General features: G+C 37.4%; 6 protein-coding genes across 9 annotated transcripts; all 6 read right to left on the bottom strand.

The window, feature by feature from the left end:
- Positions 1 to 1,373: 1,373 nt before the first annotated feature.
- LOC106153859 (MIF-like protein mif-2) lies at positions 1,374 to 3,140 on the bottom strand. The gene is made up of 3 exons (XM_013527971.3): positions 2,862 to 3,140; positions 2,319 to 2,491; positions 1,374 to 2,090 (listed from the first exon to the last, which is right to left on the bottom strand). The coding sequence occupies exons 1-3, from the start codon at positions 2,967 to 2,969 to the stop codon at positions 2,015 to 2,017; spliced, it is 357 nt and encodes a 118-aa protein (XP_013383425.2). The 5' UTR covers positions 2,970 to 3,140; the 3' UTR covers positions 1,374 to 2,014.
- A 1,596-nt stretch (positions 3,141 to 4,736) lies between these two features.
- LOC106153864 (MIF-like protein mif-2) lies at positions 4,737 to 9,279 on the bottom strand. The gene is made up of 3 exons (XM_087000388.1): positions 8,122 to 9,279; positions 6,076 to 6,248; positions 4,737 to 5,671 (listed from the first exon to the last, which is right to left on the bottom strand). The coding sequence occupies exons 1-3, from the start codon at positions 8,227 to 8,229 to the stop codon at positions 5,596 to 5,598; spliced, it is 357 nt and encodes a 118-aa protein (XP_086856514.1). The 5' UTR covers positions 8,230 to 9,279; the 3' UTR covers positions 4,737 to 5,595.
- Positions 9,280 to 9,405: 126 nt separating this feature from the next.
- On the bottom strand, positions 9,406 to 16,431 carry LOC106155895 (uncharacterized). Of its 4 annotated transcripts, XM_087000384.1 has the most exons (14): positions 16,283 to 16,431; positions 16,016 to 16,050; positions 15,455 to 15,868; positions 15,131 to 15,187; positions 14,720 to 14,992; positions 13,993 to 14,049; positions 13,286 to 13,684; positions 12,961 to 13,017; positions 12,550 to 12,822; positions 12,063 to 12,119; positions 11,340 to 11,753; positions 11,016 to 11,072; positions 10,413 to 10,685; positions 9,406 to 10,234 (listed from the first exon to the last, which is right to left on the bottom strand). In XM_087000384.1, exons 1-14 carry the CDS (start codon positions 16,328 to 16,330, stop codon positions 10,225 to 10,227), a joined length of 2,424 nt encoding a protein of 807 aa, XP_086856510.1. In that variant the 5' UTR covers positions 16,331 to 16,431; the 3' UTR covers positions 9,406 to 10,224. The 4 variants fall into 4 exon arrangements, with proteins under 4 accessions (XP_086856510.1, XP_086856513.1, XP_086856511.1 ...); XM_087000387.1 differs by lacking the exons at positions 11,340 to 11,753; positions 12,063 to 12,119; XM_087000385.1 differs by lacking the exons at positions 12,550 to 12,822; positions 12,961 to 13,017.
- Positions 16,432 to 17,397: 966 nt separating this feature from the next.
- Positions 17,398 to 20,191, bottom strand: LOC106155901 (fatty acid-binding protein, adipocyte). The gene is made up of 4 exons (XM_013530931.3): positions 20,021 to 20,191; positions 18,956 to 19,152; positions 18,102 to 18,203; positions 17,398 to 17,823 (listed from the first exon to the last, which is right to left on the bottom strand). Exons 1-4 carry the CDS (start codon positions 20,088 to 20,090, stop codon positions 17,773 to 17,775), a joined length of 420 nt encoding a protein of 139 aa, XP_013386385.1. The 5' UTR covers positions 20,091 to 20,191; the 3' UTR covers positions 17,398 to 17,772.
- Positions 20,192 to 22,362: 2,171 nt separating this feature from the next.
- LOC106155893 (sodium/calcium exchanger regulatory protein 1) lies at positions 22,363 to 25,168 on the bottom strand. Its single transcript, XM_013530922.3, has 4 exons — positions 24,991 to 25,168; positions 23,476 to 23,663; positions 23,154 to 23,255; positions 22,363 to 22,944 (listed from the first exon to the last, which is right to left on the bottom strand). Exons 1-4 carry the CDS (start codon positions 25,058 to 25,060, stop codon positions 22,894 to 22,896), a joined length of 411 nt encoding a protein of 136 aa, XP_013386376.2. The 5' UTR covers positions 25,061 to 25,168; the 3' UTR covers positions 22,363 to 22,893.
- A 546-nt stretch (positions 25,169 to 25,714) lies between these two features.
- On the bottom strand, positions 25,715 to 27,668 carry LOC106155903 (myelin P2 protein). Its single transcript, XM_013530933.2, has 4 exons — positions 27,128 to 27,668; positions 26,788 to 26,975; positions 26,391 to 26,492; positions 25,715 to 26,168 (listed from the first exon to the last, which is right to left on the bottom strand). The coding sequence occupies exons 1-4, from the start codon at positions 27,201 to 27,203 to the stop codon at positions 26,118 to 26,120; spliced, it is 417 nt and encodes a 138-aa protein (XP_013386387.2). The 5' UTR covers positions 27,204 to 27,668; the 3' UTR covers positions 25,715 to 26,117.
- Positions 27,669 to 27,691: the final 23 nt, after the last annotated feature.

Here is a 27,691-nt window from a genome sequence, read left to right as displayed (position 1 = left end):
AATAAAAGTATATGCAAGTGGGGGCAGTGTGTGCAAAGGGAGCCACTATCAAGTAATGGGAATAAGACCAGTGTCTTTGCTAATATACGCGCAGACATCAATCCATTCCCAGTGCCAATGAAATCTATGGACGTCTTCATAAAGAATTCTCAGACTGAAACGGATATTCCCACGTAGATAAGAATGTTAAAATTGCATAATTAATTATTTTTTGAAAAGGATTATTTCATCCATGGACAGAATAACAAATGTGTAATTTTATCCATGATTCATTACACTAGAATTCTTAAAGTTAATATTGAGCGAAATGCAAACGTGGACGTTTTAATTTTCTTTTTGCTAATAAGCGGAATGGAAACGTATGAAGCACGCACCCATATAACTAGAAGTGTCCTTGTACTTTGTAGGTGAAGTTAATTAGTATTCAAATTAAAAGTAGAATTCTAGAAAAAATAATTTTAAAAATTTAATCTCTTGTTTCGTTAAAGTAAATTAGATAGACGATTCTCGTTAAAGTGCACTTGCCTGTCTGCTTCACCTCCGAGCTCAGAGAATATATATTAGCAATTGCTGTGTTGTACTTTGGATTGTTGACTTTATTAAACCTTCCAGCTACCTTAATGCTAAAGGCAAAGAGCATAGCCTGAAAAATTGTTGTGTGATTTACTTTATGAATTCTAATGTCGGTCACGGTGTCAGCATATCATCACGTTTTATAAAAATATTTGCGTGCACACGCGTCGAATGTGAACAAAATAGAATTAATTCAAATGGCAGACATTTAGCTCCTTGTATTTACTTTTTCAAAAATATTAACTACGTTTTCATGTGGTTCATGACAGTCGGTGGCCAATTGCAAAGTGATATTGAAAACCACATAAGGCGGATATTCAAATTCTTTTTTAACCAAACATTTAAATTTTTTATCAGAGGTCGGGAAAGTTATTTTCTTGGCAATAGTAAAAACTTAATTTAACACCAGTTAACCACGGTGAAGGGAGGGACTCCTATATATTGAACTCTTATTCTCTTAATTACATAGTGACATATACATCAATCTTTGTGTAACGTAATTTGGTAATGATTTTATTCATTGATTATATTCTTGTATATTTTACAAAATTAAGCATCACAGATTTTAGTCCATTTTAATTTATTAAATTCCATGCACAGATGTATTTGGTATACGTAAAAATAAATGTTGCTTTTTACAAAATTTAAACTTAAATGGTTTTTGTGCATAGGAATTAATCTTGATAGATGAAAAACAATTAGACTTGGAAATAAGTACACAATACCAAAAATCGCAAAAAAAAAAAAAAGAGAAAAACATAAAAACACACTTAACTGAAATCTTCTTTCACACACACACACACACACACACACACACACACACACACATTCATAAAATACATGCATGTAGAAATGTATAGTGTAGTGCAATTATAAGCATATTTCAGGCAGGTATTTTGACATCGCTATGCACATACAATTTTACCAGTCATTGTTGTAACATTACAGTCTGTAGGCACAACTCAGCATTGAAAAGCATAAAAATGTTTGCTGGTCGATATTAAAACACTGCTTACATACATAAACGAAGTAAATAAGCATAAAGCAGGCCTGCTGGACTAACAGGATAAATACCAAATATGGTCACCGATCAGAAATAACTGCTTAGAAATTATGTCATGATATACTGTAGGAAAATGTGGGGATGACACAACATTCTGTAATTATCTCAAGCCCAGAATACCAAAAAGTGACAAGAAACACTTGCATTTACTTCACCCAGTGCCTTCTTTTAACTTGCTTGTATGGTTTATGTCAACTGCTTGAACAGTTCATTGCCAACAAAATCAATATTTTCATTTTCAATTGCAAGCATAAAAAACAACCATCTAGGATGCCATCAGTAGTCCAAAAGACAAATTTATAGAAATTCCACATATGATTTTGATGTTTGTTAAAATAAGTGTCTCTTTTTATCACTAAAGACCGGTGTATTTACAAGTTACATGGTTTGGGACATCAGTCCTTCCCCAGTGCCCACAAAGTCTGGGGAGACGTCTTCAAACAGGATCACGAGTCTGAAATTGGAAACGAATCCTATTGAAGCACCTGCCGTTTTCTTTTATATAAAAATATCCGGATGTAGTAAAATTATCTTTTACAATAAATTCACATTTAGAAGTGTGTCGACCCTCTTGTCTATAACAGTGTGTTGTATTGGCGTTTTTAATATTTGTGCGACTTATATTTGTAATGTGCTTCTGTCTGTTTCGTTATTCTGTTACATGTATTTGTCATGTACTTACTTTTCTGGCTCAACCTTGAGTTGAGAGAGAAACAACTTGACAATTTCGGGAAAGTACTTTTTATTGTTATCTGGGTTGAACCTTTCCGCAGCTTTGATGGTTAGTATGACAGAAGGGAGTTGCTTGAAGTCGTGGTAAATTGTCATATTAGGCTGCATTACAACAAAAAATTGCTGGAAAAAAATGTCACCATTGAGCTACTGAACTAGTATAAATGTGTTATACAAAGCAACACTTGTTCGTTTAAAAACCTCAAAGTAAATGCTGGGACATGGTACCCGAAAATGGCAAAATTCTCGCATCGTCACTCAAATAAAAAATGGATGTAAAGAAATTCAAAATAAACACGGGAGAATGCACTGACCCCATTACTAGTAAAAGCTAGGGCATCCAGGGTACAAGCAATAACACCCTACCCCCTCCTCCCCAGGAATCTGCAACCGTAAAAACTTGAAAGGACAACCCTCGCTCCCATCTCGAGTCAGATTAGATCCTGAACAGTATTTAATAGATTATTTTCACCCTCAGTGGCATCATCCTTACATCTTGCGGCCTGTTCATTGCCTCGGCAAGCTTTTCTGTCAGTTTAATGGGGAAGTCCTCTGGAATCTGTTCCTTGGACAGATTGGTTTCTAATCTACACAGTGGCATCGTGAAGCTGCTGGAACTTGGGGAACGAATGACTGTAGGCTTTTAATATTCTACTGTCGAGCAACCGTAGCAACAGAGAAGCACTTCTGTTGACACAATAGGATCAGCCGTCTACCAGTCAAGGCCAAGGTCGGGAATGGTACTCCCCAGGCAGGTCAAAGACACTCACTATTTACATGATATACAATATACAGACTATACGGCTGGCTACATGGATCTACAAGTGAAGACGATGCTTCCTACTAAAATAAAAAAATTCTTTTTTATGACCAGAAAAATAATTCACTCATTTTCTTTTTTAAATCTGCATGATAAGTAAGCTCTTATTAGAGTTGGATGTGTATTCTTGCGGAGAGAAGGACTGTTCTACCATTACCATCGTGCTGCTCTGCATGATCTTGTTGTCAAGAAAGCCTAGTCGTCGAAGAAAGAGAAGACCTGCAGCATTTAAAGAGAGAAGCTGGAAAAAATTCAATTGCAGAATGCTCTAATGAAGAAAAAAGTTTTCAAAGGAATGAAGAGAAAGAGAAAAGATGCAAACGCGGTTGCAGCCCCGCTGAACATCTTCAGTTTATGGGTATACCGATGTGACTGGGGATGGAAAGTACTCGTTGACTGAAATCTGCTTGAAATTTCGCGGAAAAAAAGAAACTTTATTTTTCAGATCTCAAGATAACTTACATGAGAACCCAGAGAGAGCTTGCTGCAGCTGAAGCAGAAGTCAACAAAGCGACGAACATTTACCTCAATATTCAAATACGTCGTCAAACTGAAAACCGTTCCTACAAAAAGGAAGATAAAGAATCGAGCTTTCAAATTACAGCGCTATCACAACGACTTCGAGAAGCAATGAAAGAGAATACCAATCTCGCGCTGAAAAACGCTGAGCTGGAAAAGAAAGTTGATGAGCAGAGGGCGGGGATAAAAGAAGAGAAATGCCTATGCGGGAGTTTGCGAACTGAAGCCGTAAAATTGTATGAAGCGACTAACAAAAAGAAAAATTTTGACATTTTGACTGAAGAACTCTACAAGAACCATTTCATTTTAATTTTCATTTTAAAAAACTTTATTTTCTGGAGTTTTACTGAACCCTTTCATTAAAACTTTTCTGGAGTTTTTCTGAAAATATTTTTCATCATCTTTCTTCCTTCAGGGCTTTCGAGCAGAGCTCAAGCGTGCAGGGCTCAGTAACTTTGAAAGCATCGCGAATTTTGACCGAGCACAAGCATGGCGATTTGTCGCTATCCCATAACTCAAGTGGCGACCGAGCGCTAACAGCGATATCATCTTTAGATTTAAGGTTATTATTTTCGACGAGTAAATCCCGTTGCAATGGCCTTTGCCCGTGCATGATTCGTCATTTTATAGCGTCTTTCATGCATTGGCAGCAAGTTTGGGTTACTACTGATAATAGCATATAACAAAGCATGGAAGCTTATGAAAGACTGAGTCACTCGTTACCTTTGATAGAAAAACTTGCGGTAAATTTCCACGTGAATAATGCTAAAGTCATGTTTCATAATGTATAAAAATTTCAAAACATTTGATACATTATTTTACATTTTCTTGTAAATATTCATCTGTGTTGTCTATTGATAATAAGCATTAGTTAAAAAGTTTCATTTTTTCAAAAAATGAAAAAGCAGAAAAAGAGGTCGTAATTTGCGAAGCTTTCGAGATTTAGACCCCATTGCCACAGATTTTAGATCGATCTATCCATGTGGGGAGTCTCACTAGATTATTGTCAGCTTAGCAGGCTTAAATGTCTGTCCCGCCTAGTAAAAGCTGTAAGGGGCTAATTAACTACTGTGCGCGCTCGGCTGACAGCAATTTAGCGTGAACCCCCAGGGAGTTACATGTAGGTTGATCCGGATGGATCGATCTAAATATCTGGGAATGCAGTCATAGAGTCCTGGGGCCATTAACTCGAAAGCATCGCGCATTGCGATCGAGCGCAAGCGTCTCGATGCCATAACTCGCCCATACTCGCCCCATTGTAGCCCCTATGTGATATCGCTATTCGCAATACGCGATGCTTTCGAGTTACGGGGCCCTGTAGGATTATTAGGAATGTTCTGAGAGGATAGCTTTTATTGCAACAGTTCAGTGTCAGTATGAGGATAGTTTTATTTCAGCAATTCAGTATGAGTATGAGGATAATTTTACTTCAGTAATTTAGTATAAGTTTGAGGATTGTTTCATTTCATCAATTTAGTATGATTATTATGATTTATTTCAGTTTTATTTCATCAATTCAGTATAAGAATAGTTTTATTGCAACAATTCAGTATGATGAGTATGAGTATTCATCTCTCGAAAAGACAAACCTATGCAATTACTGTAAGAGTTTGACAATCGATTTATCGATACGATTTTCCATCGACGGCTAGACCTCAATGGATAATGTCCTTTAATCCTTTTGAAATATAACATTATTTAAATATGGAAATGAAATGAATTCTTCATAGTTGAACACGTAATGAAAATTTAGATTAAATCTCTTTAATGATTTACATTGTAAACGTTTTATTTTCTCTGTTTTATCGATTAAATTTTATTGGAGTGTTGCAGTGTATATTGCAGAGGGAGTCACTATCCAGTAATATAGAGAGGACAAAAACTCTGCTTAGATACTCGCAGACAGCAACCTGTTCCCATTGCCAATGAAATCCAAGGACATGTCTTCATAGAAAATTCTCAAACTGAAAGAAAAAGCATATTCCAATGCAGATAAAGATGTTAACGTTGCATATAATTATTTATGATTTGAAAAAAAATCATCTCCAAATTGCTGAAAATTAATGTTTCGCTTAAGTTAAAGTTTTAATTTTTTCTTTATTTTTCTTTAATCATTTTTTCTTTTTTATTATTTACTTTTATTTATTTATTTATTTATTTATTTATTTATTTTGCTGACATTGCTAAACGAAGACACATGAGGCACGTATCCATATAACAAGTGCTTTGTATGAGAAGTCTTACTTGGAAAGTGAATTAAGATAACCCAAATTGATAGTAGAATTAGCAGTGATAATAATCTTAAAATTTTTATCTCTCGTTTCGTTTGAGTAAATTAGATCACCGATTCTCGGTGCAGTGCACTTACTTGTCAGCCTCAACTCCGAGCTTAGAGAGCACAATGTTGGCAATTGCTGTGTTGTACTTGGAATTGTTAGCTTGATTAAACCTTCCCGCCGCCTTAATGCTGATTATAGCAATGGGGACATTTTTACAGTCCTTGTACATTGTCGCGTTGGGCCGCATTATGATTATAATATCCTACAATAAGAATTTTAGTAGAAAAAAGAAAAAAAGAATGCTATACAAATCAGTGAGGCTATATTTTGCCAGAACATCAAAGCCGTCTCTCATGTTTTTATTCTCGAGTGGACCATTGGACATGACTAATTGTATTAGTTGTCATATTTTAACACTTTGAAAATATACATGGGATTTAGGGGACGTTTTATCTTACTAGAGGAAAGGGATTATTCTCACACGCCTTGTAAATTGTTGCGTTAGGCCACATTTTAAAAAAAAGTTCATTTTAAAAAATAGAACTAAGAATTAAAGGAATGATAAAAAAAGAAGTGAGGTTATATTTTGCCGCAACAGCAATGTTGTCACTAATGTACTTATTCTCGATTGGACCATTAACTAATAAAAGTGGTTGTCGTTTTTTTAGGACTTTTTATACGAAGGAACGCAATTCAAATCGGATTTTTAGACGTTTTTCGGCTTTGACGAAACGCTAACTTTTACTGGCTTTAGCACATTTATACATTAGCTATTCTTTAATGAGGTTATACTGACCAAAACTTCCAACGCAACGCTTGGGTTAATTGCAACACATCATTATCTTACGTTTAATTTAACAATACATAACAAAGATTCAAATCAAAAACACAGTTTCAGAGTCAGGAATGAAGAACAGATTTTTCCTGGTTTTATGTTCATTGCATCAGCTGAAGGCGCAATTCTGGATCACCGAAGTCAGTACCTAGTATGGCTTCCTCTGGCGTCACACACAGCCTGGATTCTGCGATGCATGGAGTCAATCTCGGTTGGCGGGGATGTGAGCTTCTCTCACATCTTATGACCTTTTAATTTTATTTATGCCAACTTTTTGCTCCTAAAGCTGTTGTTATTACTTATAATTTTCTTAATTAATTTGGTTACACTTATTAACATACTTTATTAATTTTATATTATGGCATTTATATAGTTGGGGAGATGTTATATTATCTCCCCATCAAGCAAAACGAGCTGCCCAAACGATAAAATCAAAACAACTTTCTGAGTTTTTAAGATGTAGTTGATGTATTATGACTCAAAACCAATTTCCCATATTATGTACACCAAATATTTCAAAATTGTATGTGTTGCGTTGGAAATTTAGGTCAGTATATTTTACGTATATTATACGAGCAGCAGTCCATATTTTCAAGGTTGAAACTTGCAGGACATGTAATGTTTATAGTTGAGAAAGTACATGTGATTGACATTAGTGTAAATAATTGCTTTTCAATATTCTAAAATAGCCTATTTCAGTTCATACGACAAATTTTATCATTTGGTTGACGGATAAGACCAAAACTACCGTTTCTGTGCGTTCAATCTTTAAAACCTAAGTATATAAAACCTGGTTATATTAAATGCCATATCAGCCTATACCCTGAAATATAGGGTACCCAGTTGTTTACTTTACACACGAGATCCGAGATATCTCCTTCACTTATTTAGGCGATGCCATTGGCTTAAAGTCCATGGATATTATCTCTCATTCTCAATATGAAGAAAGCAAAAAAGTGAAAAATATTCACGGAAAATATTCACGAATTCTACTTTTTCTAATTCTCTGGTAAAGTAAAAGTAATAAATCTGGTTTTTAGTATAAATCACTGGAATTTTTTTTTAAATTCATGCCTTACTATAGGATGTGGAATATTTGTGTATTTAGTAACCTAGCCTATTTTGGTAACGAAAGTTTTAAAAATAACAGCCCTTTGGGATGATATTCGCACGTTATTAATACTTACAAAAATAAGCCTACATTCTGTTGTCAACCTCAAGTATATTTTTTCACGAGGGATGTATGCTTTAAGGCATCAGAATGAAACCTGAGTTTATCAATTGTTTTGTTAATACTTACTTTTTCTCGTTTATCCAGCACCTTTGAGAGTATTTGGGTAAGCTTAACATGGAAGTCAGCCGGTATCTGATCTCCCGATACATTGGTTTCTACTCGGCAAAGCGGCATAGCTGTTCTCGTAGACGTCTAGTGACTGTATGATATATTTCTCGGTGAAAAGCTGAGTATTTCAATTGAACAGTTGTCTTTAAACAAGACTACAATACCGAAATGCTGGCGTCAATAGAATTTATTTCCTTATTCATGATGTATTTCAATAACTCTGATGTTGGTACATCGTACATCACGGTGCCAGCATATCACGGTTTATAAAATATGCGCAACGTCGAATGTTAACATATCTGCATATAGTCTAATATATTCTTTTGTGAATTGTGCTTAGACAACTGTTCATTTTAATGTGTAGAATCGGTGTATTAAAACATATTAGACCATAACAGCTTCCGATTGTGTTAGAACGGAAAAGTAGGCCTAGAAGTTTGTGCTGTTGGGTTACAGCATTTATGAACTGTGCTCCTAGGTTTTACAGGATCAACAGTTTCGAAATTTTCGAATATTAGCAAATATTAAAAATATTCCTTGGGAAGAAAGAAAAGCAGATCTGTTTTTCTGTATAAGTTTAGCGACATCAGTAGGCCTATAATGCTAATCTAATAAAAAATTTAAAAAGTCACATAGTTTCTTTCTTGATAATGCATAATCAGCTGAAACAACACGCAAGGCTGTCTGGGTTTATGAAGTTTGTACATGACCGTCATTCGTCTTGTCTTCCATATGTGATGGATTTTCTAATATTCCGATCAAACAGAAATTTTCATAACTGCTTTTCACAGGATGGCAGCCTGCTGTGCCTTAGGGACCTTTCAGAATAGAAGATCCGAGTATCGACTAGTCCAAGGATCAAATAAGGCGGACCCTACATGAAAGGAAGACCGTCCCTGAAGGGGCACAGTAATTAAATCTCGGCTCCGGACGCGTGGGGAGACGTGTGAGGGGCGGAGAGACCATTACAAGATTGAGCGGTCTATCTTCATGTAGGGTCCACCATATTTGATTCTTAGATCAGTCGATACTCGGATCTTCTGTTCTGAATGGCCCTTTATAGACTATAGACTAGTGTTGATTGTTTTAAGTGTGGTTTTAAGATTAATCAACCGATAATATCAGTTGTGGCTCCACCTGGAAATTGAACTGCTCGATAGCTTCAGAGCGCACAAAACTGTTACAAGTTACTGGAAAATAACAAACAAACAAATCAAGTATAACTTTGTCTTAAGCCTACGATTAAGTTGGGGTCTAAAATTTATTTGGTCCTAGGTATTCCTCATTAACAGGACCAGTAAAACACATGAATTTTTAAAACTCCACAAGCAATGTCTTGCCAGTCAAATATTTCATTGCTGCCATCATTTCAAGAAGAATGTCTTACTGTCGTTTCACTTTAAACTGCCAATTATTTAAAATTTGCCTTAAAATATATTATACAGATCATTTTAAAATGATATTCATTATATCTACCAGTATTATTCATATTTCTTTGTTTTATCTTAGTAGTATTAAATATGGTTTAAACATTCATCATTATTGCTGTAAACTGCATGTCATAAGATTTGTGACAGTGAGTATGTAAGAAAGCCCAAATTTCAAAATAATGAAATAATATACATTTCTCTTTCTCTGATGCACATTTTTATTTATTTTTTAGTTAAACAACGGACAACAAGAGTAACAAATTACAGAGTAAGTGACTAAACAGTGTTATTTTTACCCTGATTCAGCTGTTCTTTACGGGTTTCAAACATATTTCTTTTATCATTCTAGCAAAAAATTTGAGATCCAAACTTATCGAAATAATGAAATAATAGTGTCATATTTTCTCCGTGAAGAAGGCTAATGACCAGTTATATGTGCATTCAAACAATTTAAGTGATACATCACACCGTGTTTTAAATAGGGAAGATTGATAACAATGAAGGAAAAGGAATAAATGTCCAATGGGATTTGATATTTCGATTCAGATATGTCCCTGAATTAACGAAACAGGAATGCTCTGTCAGAGTTCACTTTTTGTTCTCAGCAATGTCGTTTATCCAAATCAGTACATTACCGTTTTCTGAAATGAAAATCATATCAATAAGATATGTATGGAACATAAAGTAATCGATCTCTTAAATCAAATTTGAAAAAATAAACAAGATCTGTTTCGATTTCCAATTAACTTTGCTCTACGTTTATATTATTAGGCAGTTTCATACGATAATGTTACATACAAATTGATGACAGAGACTCACCCAAATGGAATGCTCACTCCTGCCCTGACTCCTGTGTCTCTGCCACCAAAGTTATCCCTGCGGTGATAACCTCCGACGCCAAAACGAACGCCACGTCTGTTGGTGTAGCTGTAGCCTCCTCGTACCTCAGTTCCTCTGTACGGACCACTACGTTGATACGAGCCGCCTACGCTGTACCGGTGGTTACCAGACCTTCTGTTCACGTCCACGTCAACACCGTAGTCACGTCTTCCAGTGCCACGGACGCGGGCGTCTACTGATGTCTGACGCTTCCTGGAAGATGAGGTTGGTTTTGGACCAGGATTTGACAATAGTTTTGTGATTGAGATCAAGAGTGCTACATGGAAGTGGTTTGACTCGTGATCTTTATATTTCGTTAAAACATATTTAAAAAATGGTGGCTGTTAACTCGTTGTTTATAATTTCTTCTGAATATGGTTTATTTATTTGAAACAAAATTGTTTTTGTGTCTCCGGAGCTTTATCGTTTTAATAACTAGGTCACTGAACAAAAACAAAGAGAGGAATGAATAATTACAAATATACAATGACAACTTCAAAAAAAATGTCTGTTGGCAATGAAATTTGGATTTTGCATATTTACCTCCTGTCCAAAACTTCCAGATCCTCTTCTTCAGCTGCCAGATCCCGTTTCTTCCGCCTGATAAATCCAAAAAATTAATATATTGATAACTTACATTTTACAACACTGTAATCACAGCTGTAAGTTCAAGCAAAAATTCGTTCAAATTTTTTAAAAAATATAATCATAGGGCCTACATAATAATTGGCTACTAGAGCATTTTTTATACTTTTTCAAATGCAATCGGCTCAAAATTTTCTTGTCGTAACACTGTGAAACACACACACACAGACACTCGGGTACACAATTATAGCGACAAGTAAAATCTTGGAACTGCTGTCTTACCCAAACGGTATACGGACACGAAGCCCGGCGGAGGTGTGTCCAGTTTGAAAGTCCCTCTGTCCGTAAGCGGACACTCTGGTACCTCCTTTACTTTCGTATCCAAATTCTGCACTCCCTGAGGTGGAACTTCCGTAAGGATTAGAGTCTCGTCTCAACTCCCCACCCACTCTGAAACCAGACGGGGAGGTGTACCCTCCGTGGACGCCAACGCCACTGCTTTCACCCTGTCCTACATTTCTGTACCCGCTAGCACCGACGTAGCCACCATTGTCGAGATTGCGTGTGAGTGAACCGTGCACACCAACGCTTTTGGGTTCAAAGTTGACATGTCCGCCGACGCTGTAATCATACGGCCCAGAGCTGCCAGAGTGAGATACACTTACACCTTCGCTTGTCACACTGGTCTGTCGTTTACTAGATAAAAAGATGATAATGTATAAGGTCAACCGTGCCTTTGGATAACCATGAAAAACGCCGAAAAACGCTCCTGTTTACTGCAGTTTTTCAAAATTATGTTTATCATAAGCCAATTGTTTGAAACAAATTTTTTTTTGTTTAATAAGGGTGATTTCGTTTAAAAACTACATGGAGGTCATTCAACAAAATCATATTAACGTTTGTTTCTTCTATAAAATATAATTTTTAATAAATGAATGGTTGCAGCTTTAACAAATTCCTATTTGGACATGGGCTTCTTATCATCAAACTTCATATTACGTCTACCTTCTTTCCAAGACATTCAGATCCTCTTCATCAGCTTCCAAATCTCGCTTCTTCCGTCTGTTTAAACCGAAAAGAATATACTTATAACTGACATCAAATCATAACAGTAAACTGTACTTCAAACAAGGTTCTAGTTTAAAAACACTTTTATCAATGTTTTAAAAAGATTTTCTTTCTTGTCAAATGCACTGTATAAAATGCTTATATCGTCACAGTTTGATACACGCACACTGACACACAGCCATAGTGACAGCTATACTCCTAGAAATGCTCTCTCAACCTGCATTTGGAAACACGAAGCTCATGTGAACTCACTTTGCATACCATAATTCATATTATGTGAAATAATGAAACAGGTGCCTTGAGATACTAACTTCTACTTCATGATTCGCCTCAAAATACCGTCCTTCATGTACTATATCGGAGTCTAGGCCTACATGTGGGATGATTAAGATACAGTAATGGAAGTTTGATGACAGAGACTCACCCAAATGGAATGCTCACTCCTGCCCTGACTCCTGTGTCTCTGCCACCAAAGTTATCCCTGCGGTGATAACCTCCGACGCCAAAACGAACGCCACGACTGTTGGTGTAGCTGTAGCCTCCTCGTACTTCAGTTCCTCTGTACGCACCACTACGCTGATACGAGCCGCCTACGTTGTACTGGTGGTTACCAGACCTTTTGTTCACGTCCACGTCAACACCGTAGTCACGTCTTCCATTGACATGGGCGCGGGCGTCTACTAATGTCTGACGCTTCCTGGAAGATAAGACGCTGCTTTTGGACCAGGATTTGACTATAATTTTGAGATTGAGCGCTACACTTTTACATGTCTGTGGTAATTACTCTTTCAAAAAAATGTTCGTTTGCCATGAACTTTTGATTTGTCATATTTACCTCCTGTCCAAAACGTCCAGGTCATCTTCTTCAGCTGCCAGGTCCCGTTTCTTCCGCCTGATAAATAAAATAAAGAATAATGATAACTTACATCTTACAGCACTGTAAACACAGTTATTTCCAGCAAGTTTATCGTTCAAATTAAAAAAATTAATAATGTTCGATAATTGGCTACTTCAGCTTTTTCTACTTTTTAAAATGCAATCGGCTCAAAATGTTCTTGTCGTAACACAGTGAAACACACACACGCACACACACACACACACACACACACACACTGGTTCACAATTGTCGTGATAACTAAATCTTGGAACTGCTGTCTTACCCAAACGGTATACGGACACGAAGCCCGGCGGAGGTGTGTCCAGTTTGAAAGTCCCTCTGTCCGTAAGCGGACACTCTGGTACCTCCTTTACTTTCGTATCCAAATTCTGCACTCCCTGAGGTGGAACTTCCGTAAGGATTAGAGTCTCGTCTCAACTCCCCACCCACTCTGAAACCAGACGGGGAGGTGTACCCTCCGTGGACGCCAACGCCGCTGCTCTCACCCGGTCCTACATTTCTGTACCCGCTAGCACCGACGTAGCCACCATTGTCGAAATTACGTGTGAGTGAACCGTGCACACCAACGCTTTTGGGTTTAAAGTTGACATGTCCGCCGACACTGTAATCATACGGCCCAGAGCTGCCAGAGTGAGTAACACTTACACTGCTCTGTCGTTTACTAGATAAAAAAATAATAATGTATAAAGTCAACCGTGCCTTTGAATAACCATGAAGAAAGCCGAAAAACGCTCCTGTTTACTGCAGTTTTTCAATGTTATGTTTATCATAAGTCAATTGTTTGAAACAAATTTTCTTTGTTTAATAAGGGTTATTTCGTTTAAAAACTACATGGAGGTCATTCAACAAAATCATATTAACGCTTGTTTCTACTATGAAATATAATTTTTAATAAATGAATGGTCGCAGCTTTAACAAATTCCTATTTGGACATGGGCTTCTTAACATCAAACCTTATATTTAGACTACCTTCTTTCCAAGACATTCAGATCCTCTTCATCAGCTTCCAAATCTCGCCTCTTCCGTCTGTTTAAACCGAAAAGAATAAATTTATAACTGACATCAAACCATAACAGTAAACTGTACTTCAAACAAGGTTCTAGTTTAAAAACACTTTTATCAATGTTTTTTAATGATTTTCTTTCTTGTCAAATGCACTGTATAAAATGCTTATATCGTCACAGTTTGATACACGCACACTGACACACAGCCATATATATATGACAGCTATACTCCTAGGCTTTATTCCCAGAGCATTTAGATCGATCTATCCCCGCGGGGAGTCTCACTAGATTACTGTCAGATAATCCGGCTTAAATGTCCGTCCCGCCTACTACAAGTTGTAAGGGGGTAATTAACTTTCGTGTCCGCACGGCTGACAGCTATTTAGCGTGAACCCCCAGGGAGTTAGGTCGATCTAAAGTAGATCGATCTAATCTCTGGAAATGGGGTCCTAGAAATGCTCCCTCAACCTACATATGGAAACACCAAGCTAAGCGATGTCATATGTGAACTCACCTCGCATACCATAATTCTTACATGGATTATGTTAAATAATGGAACAGGTACGTGCGTTGAGAGACTAACATCTACTTCATGATTCGCCTCAAAATACCGTACTATTATATCGGAGTCTAGGCCTACATGTGGGATGATTAAGATACAGTAATGAAGGAGTAAGATGACAGAGACTCACCCAAATGGAATGCTCACTCCTGCCCTGACTCCTGTGTCTCTGCCACCAAAGTTATCCCTGCGGTGATAACCTCCGACGCCAAAACGAACGCCACGTCTGTTGGTGTAGCTGTAGCCTCCTCGTACCTCAGTTCCTCTGTACGGACCACTACGTTGATACGAGCCGCCTACGCTGTACTGGTGGTTACCATGCCTTCTGTTCACGTCCACGTCAACACCGTAGTCACGTCTTCCATTGACACGGGCGCGGGCGTCTACTGATGTCTGGCGCTTCCTGGAAGATAAGTCGCTGATTTTGGACCAGGATTTGACTATAATTTTGAGATTGAGCGCTACACTTTCACATTTCTGTGGTAATTACTCTTCCAACAAAATGTTCGTTTGCCATGAACTTTTGATTTGTCATATTTACCTCCTGTTCAAAACTTCCAGATCCTCTTCTTCAGCTGCCAGGTCCCGTTTCTTCCGCCTGATAAATCAAAAAAAGAACATAATGATAACTTACATCCTACAGCACTGTAAACAGTTATTTCAAGCAAATAACAAATATATATATATACTAATAGTGTTTGATAATCGCCTACTCAAGCTTTTTCTACTTTTTCAAATGCAATCGGCTAAAAATGTACTTGTCGTAACACAGTAAAAAAAACACACACACACACACACACCCATACACACACACGACTGGTACATTATTTTAGCGACAAATATTATCATGGAACTGCTGTCTTACCCAAACGGTATACGGACACGAAGCCCAGCGGAGGTGTGTCCAGTTTGAAAGTCTCTCTGTCCGTAAGCGGACACTCTGGTACCTCCTTTACTTTCGTACCCAAATTCTGCACTCCCTGAGGTGGAACTGCCGTAAGGATTAGAGTCTCGTCTCAACTCCCCACCCACTCTGAAACCAGACGGGGAGGTGTACCCTCCGTGGACGCCAACGCCACTGCTTTCACCCTGTCCTACATTTCTGTACCCGCTAGCACCGACGTATCCACCATTGTCGAAATTACGTGTGAGTGAACCGTGCACACCAACGCTTTTGGGTTTAAAGTTGACATGTCCCCCGACACTGTAATCATACGGCCCAGAGCTGCCAGAGTGAGATACACTTACACCTTCGCTTGTCACACTGACCTGTCGTTTACTAGATAAAAAGATGAGGTCAACAATGTCTTTAAATAACCGTGAAAAACGCAGTTTAAGGTGTATAAACAAATGGTATCTCTGATTATATAATTTCATAATCATCTTTTTCAAAGCTTGTCTGTAGAAAATATTAAACCTTACTTACTTCCTTTCCACAGATACCCCATCTCCAAATGCTCCCTAGAAAACAGTTAATGTTTAGTGTGATTAAGCATTCATCAATAAGTGCCTTTCTATGCAAATTTAGTAAAAATATTTCAAAGCATATTTCAGAAAGTATGTCAAAACGCTAATATGATACGTTTTAGAACTTGTAACGCACGATCTCACTAATTGTATGTTTTCTTTGGATCTAAATGGTGCTTTGGCAATTGCTGCTTTCAAACTAGGTTTCACAAAAATATACTCTTACTTGTGAAAAAATCACCCCAAAGACGACGATGCACCAAAACCCGGTCATCGCGTACAGTAGTCTGCTGTATCAGACGTAGATACTATCTGAAACAGGCGACGTTATATATATATGGTCTCTAGACATGGGATTGCACTGAAAATTGATATTTAATTTCTTTCACACTCTTCCTTGTTTCAAAATGTAAGTTTATCCAAAATATTTTTGGGATATCAAATAGACTGTTTGTGAACTGTTGTGTTTTTGCATTTTATGAAGCTTGCCTCTGATTGGTTGATTTGTGATGCTAATTGGTAGCAACACACACAAGATCTTCCTTTTACGAAGAAATCGTTATGCAACCTTGATTGAAATGCCGATGTGGCATTTTGCTTTATCGATAAAGGGATCGCCAAGGCCGTGGCTTCAACCATACGTATCATTTACATCTTGTCTCAGTGCCAAACCGGACCTTTTTCACACAAACAGTTTCAAGAAGGACATTGCTTCGGTTTTCAGATTAATTTCTGTCTTATAAAAAAAAAAGCTGATCACCTGAATCGTAAGACTTGTTTAATTTACAACCTGGATTTAGAAACTGGGGGAGGAAAAGGGCCGTTCTGATTATAAGGCCACAAAAGGCAAGTCAGACATATTGCAGGCAAAACGCGGAGTCGTTTGCCGGACTCTTTTCATTGCTACTTCCATATTCAATAATTTTTTTGGCTAGACTGTATATTGTGACCTAGGTACATTATCAGTTGGGTCAAAAACATTGACGTAATAGTGACTCAGTGCTGTTTTCTCAAAGCAAAAGCATGCATCAAACTGCCAACGTAAAGAAGAGTGCATTGAAATACTCCCCCCCCCCTCCGGCACTCATTTTATCAATAAATGCTGATTTTAAGTACTCATATACCTTAGGAAATAGTTATGTATGAATAAAGTTTTTATAAGCCCGAATCTCTGTGTTTTTTAAAAAGGTGATATCACTGTCCCTGTCTGTCTTGGTGAAGATACAATATAAAATTCAAATACAGACCTTTTAATTTAGACAAATTACTTTCAATTCAATATTTCAATTCTGATTTCTCCCCATGAAGAGAAAGCATATTTAAGTGAATAACTCCATCATGTTCTTTGTAGTAGTTTATTTTCCTTAAACTTGCTATGTATGTATCACATTTAGTTTGACGACAGACAGAAAAAGACATAGACTATCAAACATACGAAATGTTACGCAATGAAAACAACGATAACATAGATATTTGTAACGTTAACTATATCAAGCTGCTCCAAATAAGTTCTAATTTTGAGGGTCCATTGAGGGCCCAGTTTCTCCAGTAATAAAGATACAGATTGCCAAACATCCTCTAGGTTCACGCGGGTCTCTAAGCGAAGTTGTTCAGAAGTCAATTGTTTGCCTTTTTAGGGTCAAAGCAGTCAACACTGGCAATTTTAGCAAGCCTGTATTTACTGGGAGAATGCAGTCGGAGCCACCGGCCTAAAGACTACTGCTTCTTATACACGCGTGTTGTTGTGATGCCTTTGGCAGTCAGCGTCTGAAATGAATGAAAGAGCATTTGAAATAGATACCGGTAAATTTCAAGCTCTATTGGCAGTAAAAATAAAATAAGTAGAGGCAGCTTCGACGATGTTTAGCTGACATTAGTATGATCAAAGATTCCGTATGTATTTGGATAAAATGATGGTCAAATCCTTCACTGCCCCTAGCGTATAAACGCAGGAACAGCAAATAATTTGCAAAAGAATGAAGTAGTCAGTCGCATCCTTAAAAGAGAATCCTTTTTCTCGCGCATTATAACAGAAGCATACTTACGTAGACCAGTTTGTCTTCCTGGATCCATCTCCTGTTCATTGAGATGAGGCCCTCGCCCTCAAACACTTCCAGGAGAGTGTTGCCTTCCATGCTGTAGGTGAGCTAAAATGCAATATGAAATATGTTGAATCTCTCCATCTCTCTCTCGATCAATAAATTCTGGCCGGATAAATATTAAGACCGATGAACTTTCGGGCAATCATTTCTATTGTCCTTTTTATCTCCCTCCCTAACCCCATCCCTCTCACTATCCCCCTCTCGCCATCTCGGTGACAGTTTCAGATAAAAGGATCCATTCGCATACCACATGGTCGGCATGCTGATACGCTTTAATCAAATGACTCTGTCTGGATTAATGCAGAAATCCATAATCACTATTATCAGATCATAATATCTACCTGTGATCTGTACAACAATGAGGACAGAGATAAGTTCCCGTCCCTCTATGTGATGATTACCCTGCACAAGGGCAGGTTAAAACGCGTTATCGTTGTTTAACAAATGTTTTAATATAATTCTGCCTAACATTTTAAATTGAACACTCATCACTTGTTCTCCCCTTTGCCAACTTTTTTCTGCTCCATCGTATGATAGCATAATTTTTTGTTGCTTTATTATAGCCTCATTTTGTAATTTCGTTTCATATTTCGTTTCGTCATTTTAATAAATGGCACTTTTCAGTCAGAAGAACTAATTTTTAATTTACTTTTGAGCAAAATTCCAGCTTTGTTGCGTGTTTGAACATTTGGCTACATAAATACGGTTATTTGTTTACTTCAAAGCTCACTGTATCTTAACGATTCGTATGGAAAGCTGGTAGTCTAACATTAACATGGAGTGATAAAAGTAGATACCTTTCCCTTCCTGCCGTCCATTGCTGTGTGCTCGAATGTTTCACCAAGTTTGGCTGAGGTCACTCTATCCCCCCAGGCGTGTGACTTGATGGTCATCGTGTCCCCGTCCTTGCTGATCTGGACCTTGGGGGTGTCACCGCTCTTAAACGCCTCTTCCTGGGCATCGGTCACCTTCTTAATATTTTCTTCTGTCACATCTGTTGAAAAAAAAAATGGTTTAAGGAATTGGTTCGTAGATTGCGAATAATAGTATGAATGAACGCAAGAAAAAAGCAAAAAAGAAAGGAAGAAAGAAAGAAAAAGGAATGGAAGAAAGAAAAAGAAAAAAGGAGAAAAGAAAATTAAATTTTGGCAACGAACCAAAAACTCATGTTCTTTTTCCTAGAAAGAATATTTCTATTTGTTAGTAAAAGGGAAGTCTTAACATCAAAATAAATTTGTACAAGCCCGAGTAAAATTACAAAAACAATAAAGAGAACTTGACAAAGTGTCTGTATATGAGATTATTCAACATACGCCACATCCTATATATATCCAAAAAACAAGAATGCCAGTGGTTAAAAACAAAACTTGACTTTTTTGATTATGACATCCTGTTTCGACAGCGCTTATAAATGACAGTCGCAGAACACGGAACAAAGTTAATGCAGCGTTTTACGGGGTCAGAACAAACAGGATTCCTGTGCAGCTCCTTATGCTCGCGGTATTAAAATTTATCAATGGTATTATATTTGCAACGATTTTTAAAACAACGAAAAATATGTTTGATACAATGTCCTTGGACCTACTAGAATGTTTGGCATTAGCTTGCTACATTAGAAAATTCTGTTTTTTTTTTCATTCCAACGCAGACTTGAGTGACTCCAGGCGCTTTATGCAATCGTACTTTTTCTAATCACAGTGGTGATTGTTTCGTCTCTCAAAAAGTTAATGCTCGTCTAATATTATCATCGGCAAACTATATAGTCTTGAGCTTTGATCATGAGCTAAGAGGATTAATCAAATTGCCTTCATGCTATGAACTTATAAATAAAAGTAGATAGGTATACATTCATCGTTTCTTACTTAGAGCGACCAGGTAGGCAGTAAGGTTGTCACTGCCGCACAGCATCCAGTCTCCACAGATTGCCTCCATGCTGTCACCGTTTAATAGAAAAAGTTTAAGGTAGAGTTGCTGGACTTGTTTAGTGGCCGTTTTAGGGGTGAACGTGGTTTATATGCTCCACCGTGTATCACGAGAGCACGGTGATTGTTGGTCTGGTAATCACGGGACGTTGGCGGACTGAAATAGATAGTAATCGTGACAGATTGATACAGCTATCTCTGCCTCTGATGACTATGGTGCTGTGGTATCTGGGCAGACTACTACCTCGTCTCCATTGTAGGTGGAACAGTTCGTGACGCATATCACAGGCTCCACGCACGAAAATCCCAACTGTTTCAGATACGGATACCTGGGGGAAGGGGGGCAGTAGTTGTGGTAACCAGTGTCCTCCGTCTTGGCAGAGGACAGATTGGCCCATGCTGGACACTGGTCATCACCCCGAGACGATTGTGTGCCTTGGGATTGGTGGGATATCCTCCATGACAAACTTGAATAAATGACATTTCTCTTTTATGCCTCAGCTTTCCCTATTTTACAAATATTTTTTTTGCGCAGGAATCAGAATCAGAACATCAGATATCAGTAGAGGTCACTGGGTAGTGGTGGAATGACAACCTTCAAATGCCTTTTAAACATTTGAGGAGAACCTTATTTTAATATTTTCTCAAGCACCATAATCATCATCATCCTTTTCAGTTCTGAGGCCTAAGACCTGACACTGATCACTACTGGTTCACAGACTGGCTCTTCATGGTAAAAGCACATTATTTTACTTTTTTAATTAACAATTTTGTCCCGATCATTTTAATAAAGGATACTTATCTGATCTTCTATTCCGCCAAATCGGTAAGAGAGAGATAGAAAGTAATAAGCTGAAATGCTCCCAAACCATATCATGCAATTCTACCAATTGATCTAGTGAAGTACGTAGTATATATATTACTGACGGCCATTACGATAAGATGGTAATTACCATCACATATAATATATATATATATATATATATATATATATATATATATATATATATATATATATATATATATATATATATATATATATAACGTTGTGTATAGATTATAAGCATGACGGGGTGGCATGTTTAACATTTTTTTACTTTCGTATTATTTTTTTCATATGAAATCGTAATTTTTGAAATTGATTTATATTAAAATTCAAATTGCAAGAGCTATATTTTAGATATATTTTGTTCAAGTTGCAGAAGTTGCAGGTCGGGAAGTTGGTTGACCAGTCATAACATTACATTAGTAATGACGCACGTACTATACTAAGAACTGCGTGTCACGTCTGGCAACCTGTGGGAGGCTTGAAAGTCATCACATGCTGTAGCACGCCGGATAGCGTTATAATACATTGGATTGAGACAAGAACGGAGGAAGCAAATGATGTAAAGGAACAAAATGGGAAATTATTTATTTTTATGATAATAAGAATGATAAAAATCATTACCATAAAATATCACTGTGCTTTACAAATACAGTATATTAAGCCAAATAGGCAGTGTGATTGAAAATAAAACAAGTAAGATGAAACTAAGATCTAATATAACGTTTATTAGATCTTAGGATGAAACTAAGAATAGATGTAAAAAAGATGCAATTTTGATAAACAACAATCGAAGAACTGTATCGGAACAACCACCACTAAACTTTGTGAAAAATTAGTTTTTGTTGCAGCTCTTAAGCCTTCGGATGTATATTCCTAATGAAGAGGCAATATGTTCAAATGTGACGTGCATTGAAGAGGTATACACATTGTCGGCCTATAATTGGAGGAAATATCACATCAAAGAAAACTTGGGTCGTGTTTCCCGTACGTTCTTTTGTTTGAGTGTGTTTTCATTTAAGTAGTGGTGGGCATTTGAAATATTATTTTATCTTGCTTTTTTATCTGTCTTTATCTTTGTTTCACGATTATTGACCCCCCCCCCCCAATTGTTTTACGGAAAACCAGTCTGGTTTAACTTTTAAGGTAAGAGGTTCCGCAATTAACTTCCTTTGAATCGATTTACTTAGAACCAGTAAATAACAAAACATTTCTTGAATATGCTGCATTTCTTTGAAGAAACGACATAACATTCGGAGCGAGTGGTTTTGCTAATGCTATTTTGCCTTGAATCAAGATGACTTTATCCAGTAAATAAAAAAAAAAAACATTTCCTAAGCTGTTATATTTTCCTTAAAAATGTGCCCAAATAATATGTATGCATTTTAATTGTCAAGAAGCATGGGATACATTAAAGAAAATAAACTATGAGAAATTAAAAACGCCAATGCACGTGTTGATGATAACCCCAAGATTTTATTGTATTCGTTACGCATATTTTCACTGAAATAACGCCGAATGCGGCATTATCACCAATACTAACGTGTTTTGTGTCGAAGCATGTATCAAAACGACCTTCTTTTGCTTAAGTTGCAGCCGGGGTGTTATCACTGAACGTTGCCCGCCAGTGCCTTACCGACTTTTTACGCGTGTAAAATTATTCTGAAATGCGCTGTAAAAAGCCGTTTCTGTCAAGTAGAGAAGCAAACTATCACAGTCACTGCCATGAGCCCGTGTGATCCCGTCCTGCACGTACGCCACAGAGCTGATCACCCAAGGAAAGCCAGGGAAAGCTATGGATTACTGGCCGACCAGGAATTATACACTTTGCTGTTTGTAATAGGTGAGTGTGTTTATTCGGCGATGATGCTGATTGCAAAAATGAAAAGAAAAAAAGCAGTTTCTGCAGTTTGTCACTGGGTCTCAGCGTCTGATCTGTGCCCAGGAAGAAGTCTATTTTTGAAGGAAGTCGTGGCGCTGATGGTCCCTACACGCGGTTGTATTTTCTTGTGCAGACGACGTCTTTGGCTGTCAAAGTCTGAAAAATAACAATAGTTAGTTAAATATTTTGTGTGACGTGCATGCTTCTCAGCGTCAGTTTTAAAAATCGTATTTTGTGTTTCTTAATTTGTTTCTCTGACATAGAGAAAGGTAAGATTATTCCAAACTGTTCGACTCTTCCCTTACTTAAACATGTTACTGTCAGAACCAGAAAAATCGACGTTGGTAATGTGGCATGTTACTTACATAAGTCAATTCATCTCCGCTCACGACACGTTTGTTGAGGGAAACAAGGTCGTTCATCGTCCACTTCTCAACTAACACATCACCGTCCATTGTTAACAAGACCTAAAATTAAATGGGCAAATGTGTTTGAGAAGCTGTCGCAATCTGCTAACTCACCCAGGTTGTACTCCATCTTGTGCCTCTACCACACAAAATGAATGAAAAAATAAATTAATAAATCTTTATAAATCTTTATATTTCTTTATAATTGAATATGTCACTCTGTCACCTAGTCTTTATTTAAAGAAGGGAAGACATTATTAAGTTTCCGTGTGGCGCTCACCTTGCCAGTTCTCCCGTCAAAGGCAGTGTGTTCAAACTCCTCCCCCAGTTTGAATGTCATCTCTTCTGTCTTCGTGCCGGTGATAGTTTTTAGGGTGTACTTGTCGCCATCTTGGCTGAACTCGTGGGTTGGCTTGGCCTCCAGGTTCAGCACGGCGAGAGCTTTTTGCTGGAACTCCTCAGCGACCTCTGTGCAAGACAAGATATAGGTATGAGACATAATGTGCCACTCATTTTCTCTTTACGAGTAAAAATGATATATTACAATTACATGTGCATTACGCTTGTCATTTTCGTTCTTCTTGCACCATTTCAAAACAACAGAACTTCATAAGCCAACTTATTAAAACGAAACAGTGACAGAATAAATGTAAGTCATGTTTAATGAATTGGTAAATTGTCTCAACGGTTATCATTAGCACAGTTGAATATTTTTTCTGTAGTGTTAAAGAAAGCCTTTCAGATTATACAGTTACGTGTAATCTGTGTGTGTAGTTGTGTCATAAGTCACTACCTTAACGCTAAAAGCAGAACGGTTTAACAGTCGTGACCCGTGCTACGGCGTCAAATAAATTAGTTTCGGTCGCACCTAGGTACCCTAATTATCAAGCAATACAAAGCGGATCATTTGTGTCAATTCCATTAAATTTAATTTGAACAAAACCGTGTGCAAAGCCATATCTCTTATCTCCTTCGAACTTGATTTACACCGTTCAAAGACTACCATTCAAGAGACTGTATGTAATCTGGTACTAAAATTAAACCCCAGACGTTAAATGAGATTATCATGCCGATAGCGATTCTGCACGTGTGCCCGTGGTCCGCCTGGTTCACCGCCCCTTTTTAGCGACCCCCAGCTAAGCAGGCAAAACCGAAAGTGGGCCAGGGCGAATTGAGGGGATAATCTCTTTCTTTACTTTGCTTTTAAGAGACGTTATCTTTAAAACTTATTGATATGTCTTCGCTCCAATGGGTTATCTCCGTATGAGGTGCATTGATTTCCCTTTTTATTTCAGCACAAGATTTTTTCGAGAAGCAGCGCACCACTAGTCAGCGAGAAAGTAACGTATGATTTATCGCATACATAGTGGGAAACAGGGGCATTATTTTGCAAATTAACGCAAACTTTTGATTTAAAGCTTTACGTAGGCTTTTTTTCTCGATTGCCAGCCACACTTGTATGCAACTTTGTGTAACTGGCATAGAGAAAACGCGGGGAGACGCTTGCGTTCTGAGCAATGGGCGTTAACACAAAGCTACTCCTGCTTATTTGTAGAAAATATCATAATGGTCATTAATCCGTGAACTAGAGTGATTTAGATTCTAAACTGGATTGATAAATGAAGTAATGCATCTATGAAATACATACAAAAATAATAGAGCATTTTGCTTATTTTTTAGAGTTAACAATTCAGCTGCTACTCATACATTTTTAAAAGACACTCCCCTTTTTTTAAAAAAACTACTTTTATTTGTTTTCTGTTTTTGTCTTTAAAAACAAATTTAAACAGCTCACCTACTGCATCCATATACTCTTTGAGTTTGTCGCTACTGGCCAGTTGCCACTTTCCAATGAATTTGTCCATACTGAAGTCTGTTCAGTCGCTTGCAAAGGCGCTGGGGGCTCGTTAACGCAAATCGGCACGATTCAATGTGCCGCAGACTGGCAGGAATCAAATATATATAGAACCCTGGTTACGTGGCACCCTTAAAAACCTTGACACGATTAGTCATCGCGATACGAGAGTTAGTCATTAATCAATCATGTTAACGGTGTCAATAGGCCTCAATGGCATATATGCATGAATATATGTGTGGAGATAGGCAAATGTAAAGCAAACAATTCCACTATACAGAGCAACGAGCAAATCGCACACGAGTTATTTAATCATTACTATGGCTACGTGCAAAATCCAACGCAACGTTTTTTCATTGTTAGATTATACATAGCATGATTGACTGCACGTGAGAGGCTGTCGTTTAATGATTAATTTGCAATCCATGTATATTTGAACTGCTATTACTGTTCAATAATCTCGAAATTGAATGAATCTGGTCTCAAAAAAGTTCGTGAAAACAACTGCATTTGTTGTCCTCTCAACTAAGCGTGCATATACATTATCACGTCATCTTCTTAACAGAGCGCTTTTTATGTTATGGTGGATATTTTTATTTAGGAAGAAAAAATACATTATAATTTTGCGGTTTTTCATTGTCCTTTTAAACTATACAATTTATAAATTTTTACAATGATGTAGGGTTTTCTACTCGGAATTGTTGGAGGACCGAAATAAATATTAGCAATTTATAGCATGTTTCTGACGTTAGGAACAACAAGATTCATTGTTTTGCTACAATAGCATGTATTTCTCCATATTTTAGAAAAAAGATACACAGAGAAAAAAAATCAAAATTCCAGTAACAGTTGTTCTAAATAAAAGAAATCTGTACTAAAAAATGCTACTTGAAAAGTAGACTTTATCCTGCTAAATGAGTGCTCACTTTACTGTTTTGCATAAAGGAATAATAAAATTCACATAAAAATGAAATAAAAGAGAACAAAGCTGTTGTGTCAGATTCTAATGATATGCAGCGCCAAGAATATTCTTCAGTGTCAAACATTGTCGCTAAGGTCGGCGTCTCTCAGATTCGTTTATACATACGAATGCAAGACTTTCCTCCAGCTGACATTACCTGGAAAATATAGAAAATATGTTGATTGAGAGAGAGAGAGAGAGAGAGAGAGAGAGAGAGACTTTTTTCTTTTCCTTATCAGATACTATATTCAATAGAAATTTTTGAAACTTCATTTGTAGTTTGTTTTTTTTTTGGGGGGGGGGGCGGAGAGGTCACAATTTTAAATTATTTATCAAGAGAGTTTCACTCTTATGATTATGACGGCATTCAAAATCATACCATGGTCATTTCATCGCCTGATACGGTCCTGGAATGTTTCATTTTCACTCCCTCCATTTCTGTATCGTCTTCCAGTGCTCCGTTCACCAGGTTGAATGTCATCTGTAGCAATAAAAAACTTGTTCACAAATCATAATTGTTCAATAATTATTAACCAGGCAGTTTGTAATCTTATACTTAAGTGAACTGCACTTATTGTTATCTCAAATTATGAACAATCATTAATTCTTTTGAATGGTAAATATTGATATAAATGTTACGATATAAAATAAAAGAATATACATGTGATCAAGAACGCGTTACCAATGTAATACATTCTTGATATGACGAATGTAACACTTATTAAAAATGAAATTCCAGACTAAGTGCGACATATCTTAACATAAGCTACAATCACCTTGCACTGTTTGTTTTCTGGCGGCATGGTTTCCACAAACGTCTGCCCCAGCTTGAAGGTGTGTTCTATGACGACGGGTCCGCACACCGTGTGCGTCTTGAACTGATCTCCCTCCTGGGTTAAGGTGACGATGTCTGGGTGCTCACTGTTCATCTTCTGGTACCCCTCCACCTGCTCCTGGCTCATGCCTGATGTATTAGCACAATTCTTGGTTTTAATTTATTATGCAAAAGATATGAAAGCTAAGTACATAGCGAATCAAAATTGGCTAAGAGCTTCAAAACGAATAAATGTGACCACAGCAGTCACAGCCCTTGTTTTTTTGCTAAAGATGACCCACCTGTTGCCTTCAAAAACGCACCAAACTCTACGTTATTTTGGGGCAATGATTGCCATTTTCCTAAAAATGGTTCCATCTTGCACGGCTGTATCTTGGTCTTCTGTGGGTTGTACAACAGTGGACATCTGAGAACCCCGACCCCGTTTACACATCTTTTATGAGGTACACGCGCTGTGAGCTAATGCAAAGTATTGCTTATTAGCTGCAATGCCTTAGCCGACTACAGCCAGCTTTTCAATACACTCTGTACTTCAAACTTTAACAAAGGATAAATATTTACCAAGTCAGGTGACACATATATTAACCCATGGTTAGGCGGGGTTGTCTCATATTCTTATAGTCGGACCATGCCCAGGTCTCCCTAATCCACTGTTACTCCGGGTATAAATGCAGTCATTCTGAGACTTTTTAGCGTTATTTACTGTGAAGCATATGTAAATTCATGCACATGTAGCATAATGCAATGGATGAATAAATCCCCACCCTTAGTCAACCACAGAGAGTCAACCACACACACACACACACACACACACACACACACACAGAGAGAGAGAGAGAAAGAGA

The sequence above is a fragment of the Lingula anatina genome, chromosome 1 (genome assembly GCF_051362555.1).
Source record: "Lingula anatina isolate TDL-2025a chromosome 1, LinAna3.0, whole genome shotgun sequence".
Classification (NCBI taxonomy): Eukaryota; Metazoa; Brachiopoda; class Lingulata; order Lingulida; family Lingulidae; genus Lingula; species Lingula anatina.
The sequence above is the reverse complement of the archived record's forward strand: the minus strand, read 5'-3'. Positions and strand labels throughout refer to the sequence as shown.

Coding starts and splice junctions, on each gene's coding strand:
- LOC106153859 (XM_013527971.3), bottom strand. CDS start 2,969: ATGCCACTGTGTAGATTAGAAACCAATCTGTCCAAGGAACAGATTCCA. Junction 2,492..2,861: donor CAATGAACAGGCCGCAAGAT/GTAAGGATGATG, acceptor ATTTTTTTCCAG/CAATTTTTTGTTGTAATGCA. Junction 2,091..2,318: donor CTCAAGGTTGAGCCAGAAAA/GTAAGTACATGA, acceptor TTCCAATTTCAG/ACTCGTGATCCTGTTTGAAG.
- LOC106153864 (XM_087000388.1), bottom strand. CDS start 8,229: ATGCCGCTTTGCCGAGTAGAAACCAATGTATCGGGAGATCAGATACCG. Junction 6,249..8,121: donor TGCTGGATAAACGAGAAAAA/GTAAGTATTAAC, acceptor TTCTTATTGTAG/GATATTATAATCATAATGCG. Junction 5,672..6,075: donor CTCGGAGTTGAGGCTGACAA/GTAAGTGCACTG, acceptor TTTTTCTTTCAG/TTTGAGAATTTTCTATGAAG.
- LOC106155895 (XM_087000384.1), bottom strand. CDS start 16,330: ATGACCGGGTTTTGGTGCATCGTCGTCTTTGGGGTGATTTTTTCACAA. Junction 16,051..16,282: donor TTGGGGTGATTTTTTCACAA/GTAAGAGTATAT, acceptor ACTGTTTTCTAG/GGAGCATTTGGAGATGGGGT. Junction 13,685..13,992: donor CTGAATGTCTTGGAAAGAAG/GTAGTCTAAATA, acceptor TTTTTTATCTAG/TAAACGACAGAGCAGTGTAA.
- LOC106155901 (XM_013530931.3), bottom strand. CDS start 20,090: ATGGAGGCAATCTGTGGAGACTGGATGCTGTGCGGCAGTGACAACCTT. Junction 19,153..20,020: donor TGCCTACCTGGTCGCTCTAA/GTAAGAAACGAT, acceptor TTTTTTCAACAG/ATGTGACAGAAGAAAATATT. Junction 18,204..18,955: donor TGGACGGCAGGAAGGGAAAG/GTATCTACTTTT, acceptor ATTGCATTTTAG/CTCACCTACAGCATGGAAGG.
- LOC106155893 (XM_013530922.3), bottom strand. CDS start 25,060: ATGGACAAATTCATTGGAAAGTGGCAACTGGCCAGTAGCGACAAACTC. Junction 23,664..24,990: donor AGAGTATATGGATGCAGTAG/GTGAGCTGTTTA, acceptor TGTCTTGCACAG/AGGTCGCTGAGGAGTTCCAG. Junction 22,945..23,153: donor GCGGAGATGAATTGACTTAT/GTAAGTAACATG, acceptor GTTATTTTTCAG/ACTTTGACAGCCAAAGACGT.
- LOC106155903 (XM_013530933.2), bottom strand. CDS start 27,203: ATGGAACCATTTTTAGGAAAATGGCAATCATTGCCCCAAAATAACGTA. Junction 26,976..27,127: donor TGCGTTTTTGAAGGCAACAG/GTGGGTCATCTT, acceptor CTAATACATCAG/GCATGAGCCAGGAGCAGGTG. Junction 26,169..26,390: donor CAGGCGATGAAATGACCATG/GTATGATTTTGA, acceptor TATATTTTCCAG/GTAATGTCAGCTGGAGGAAA.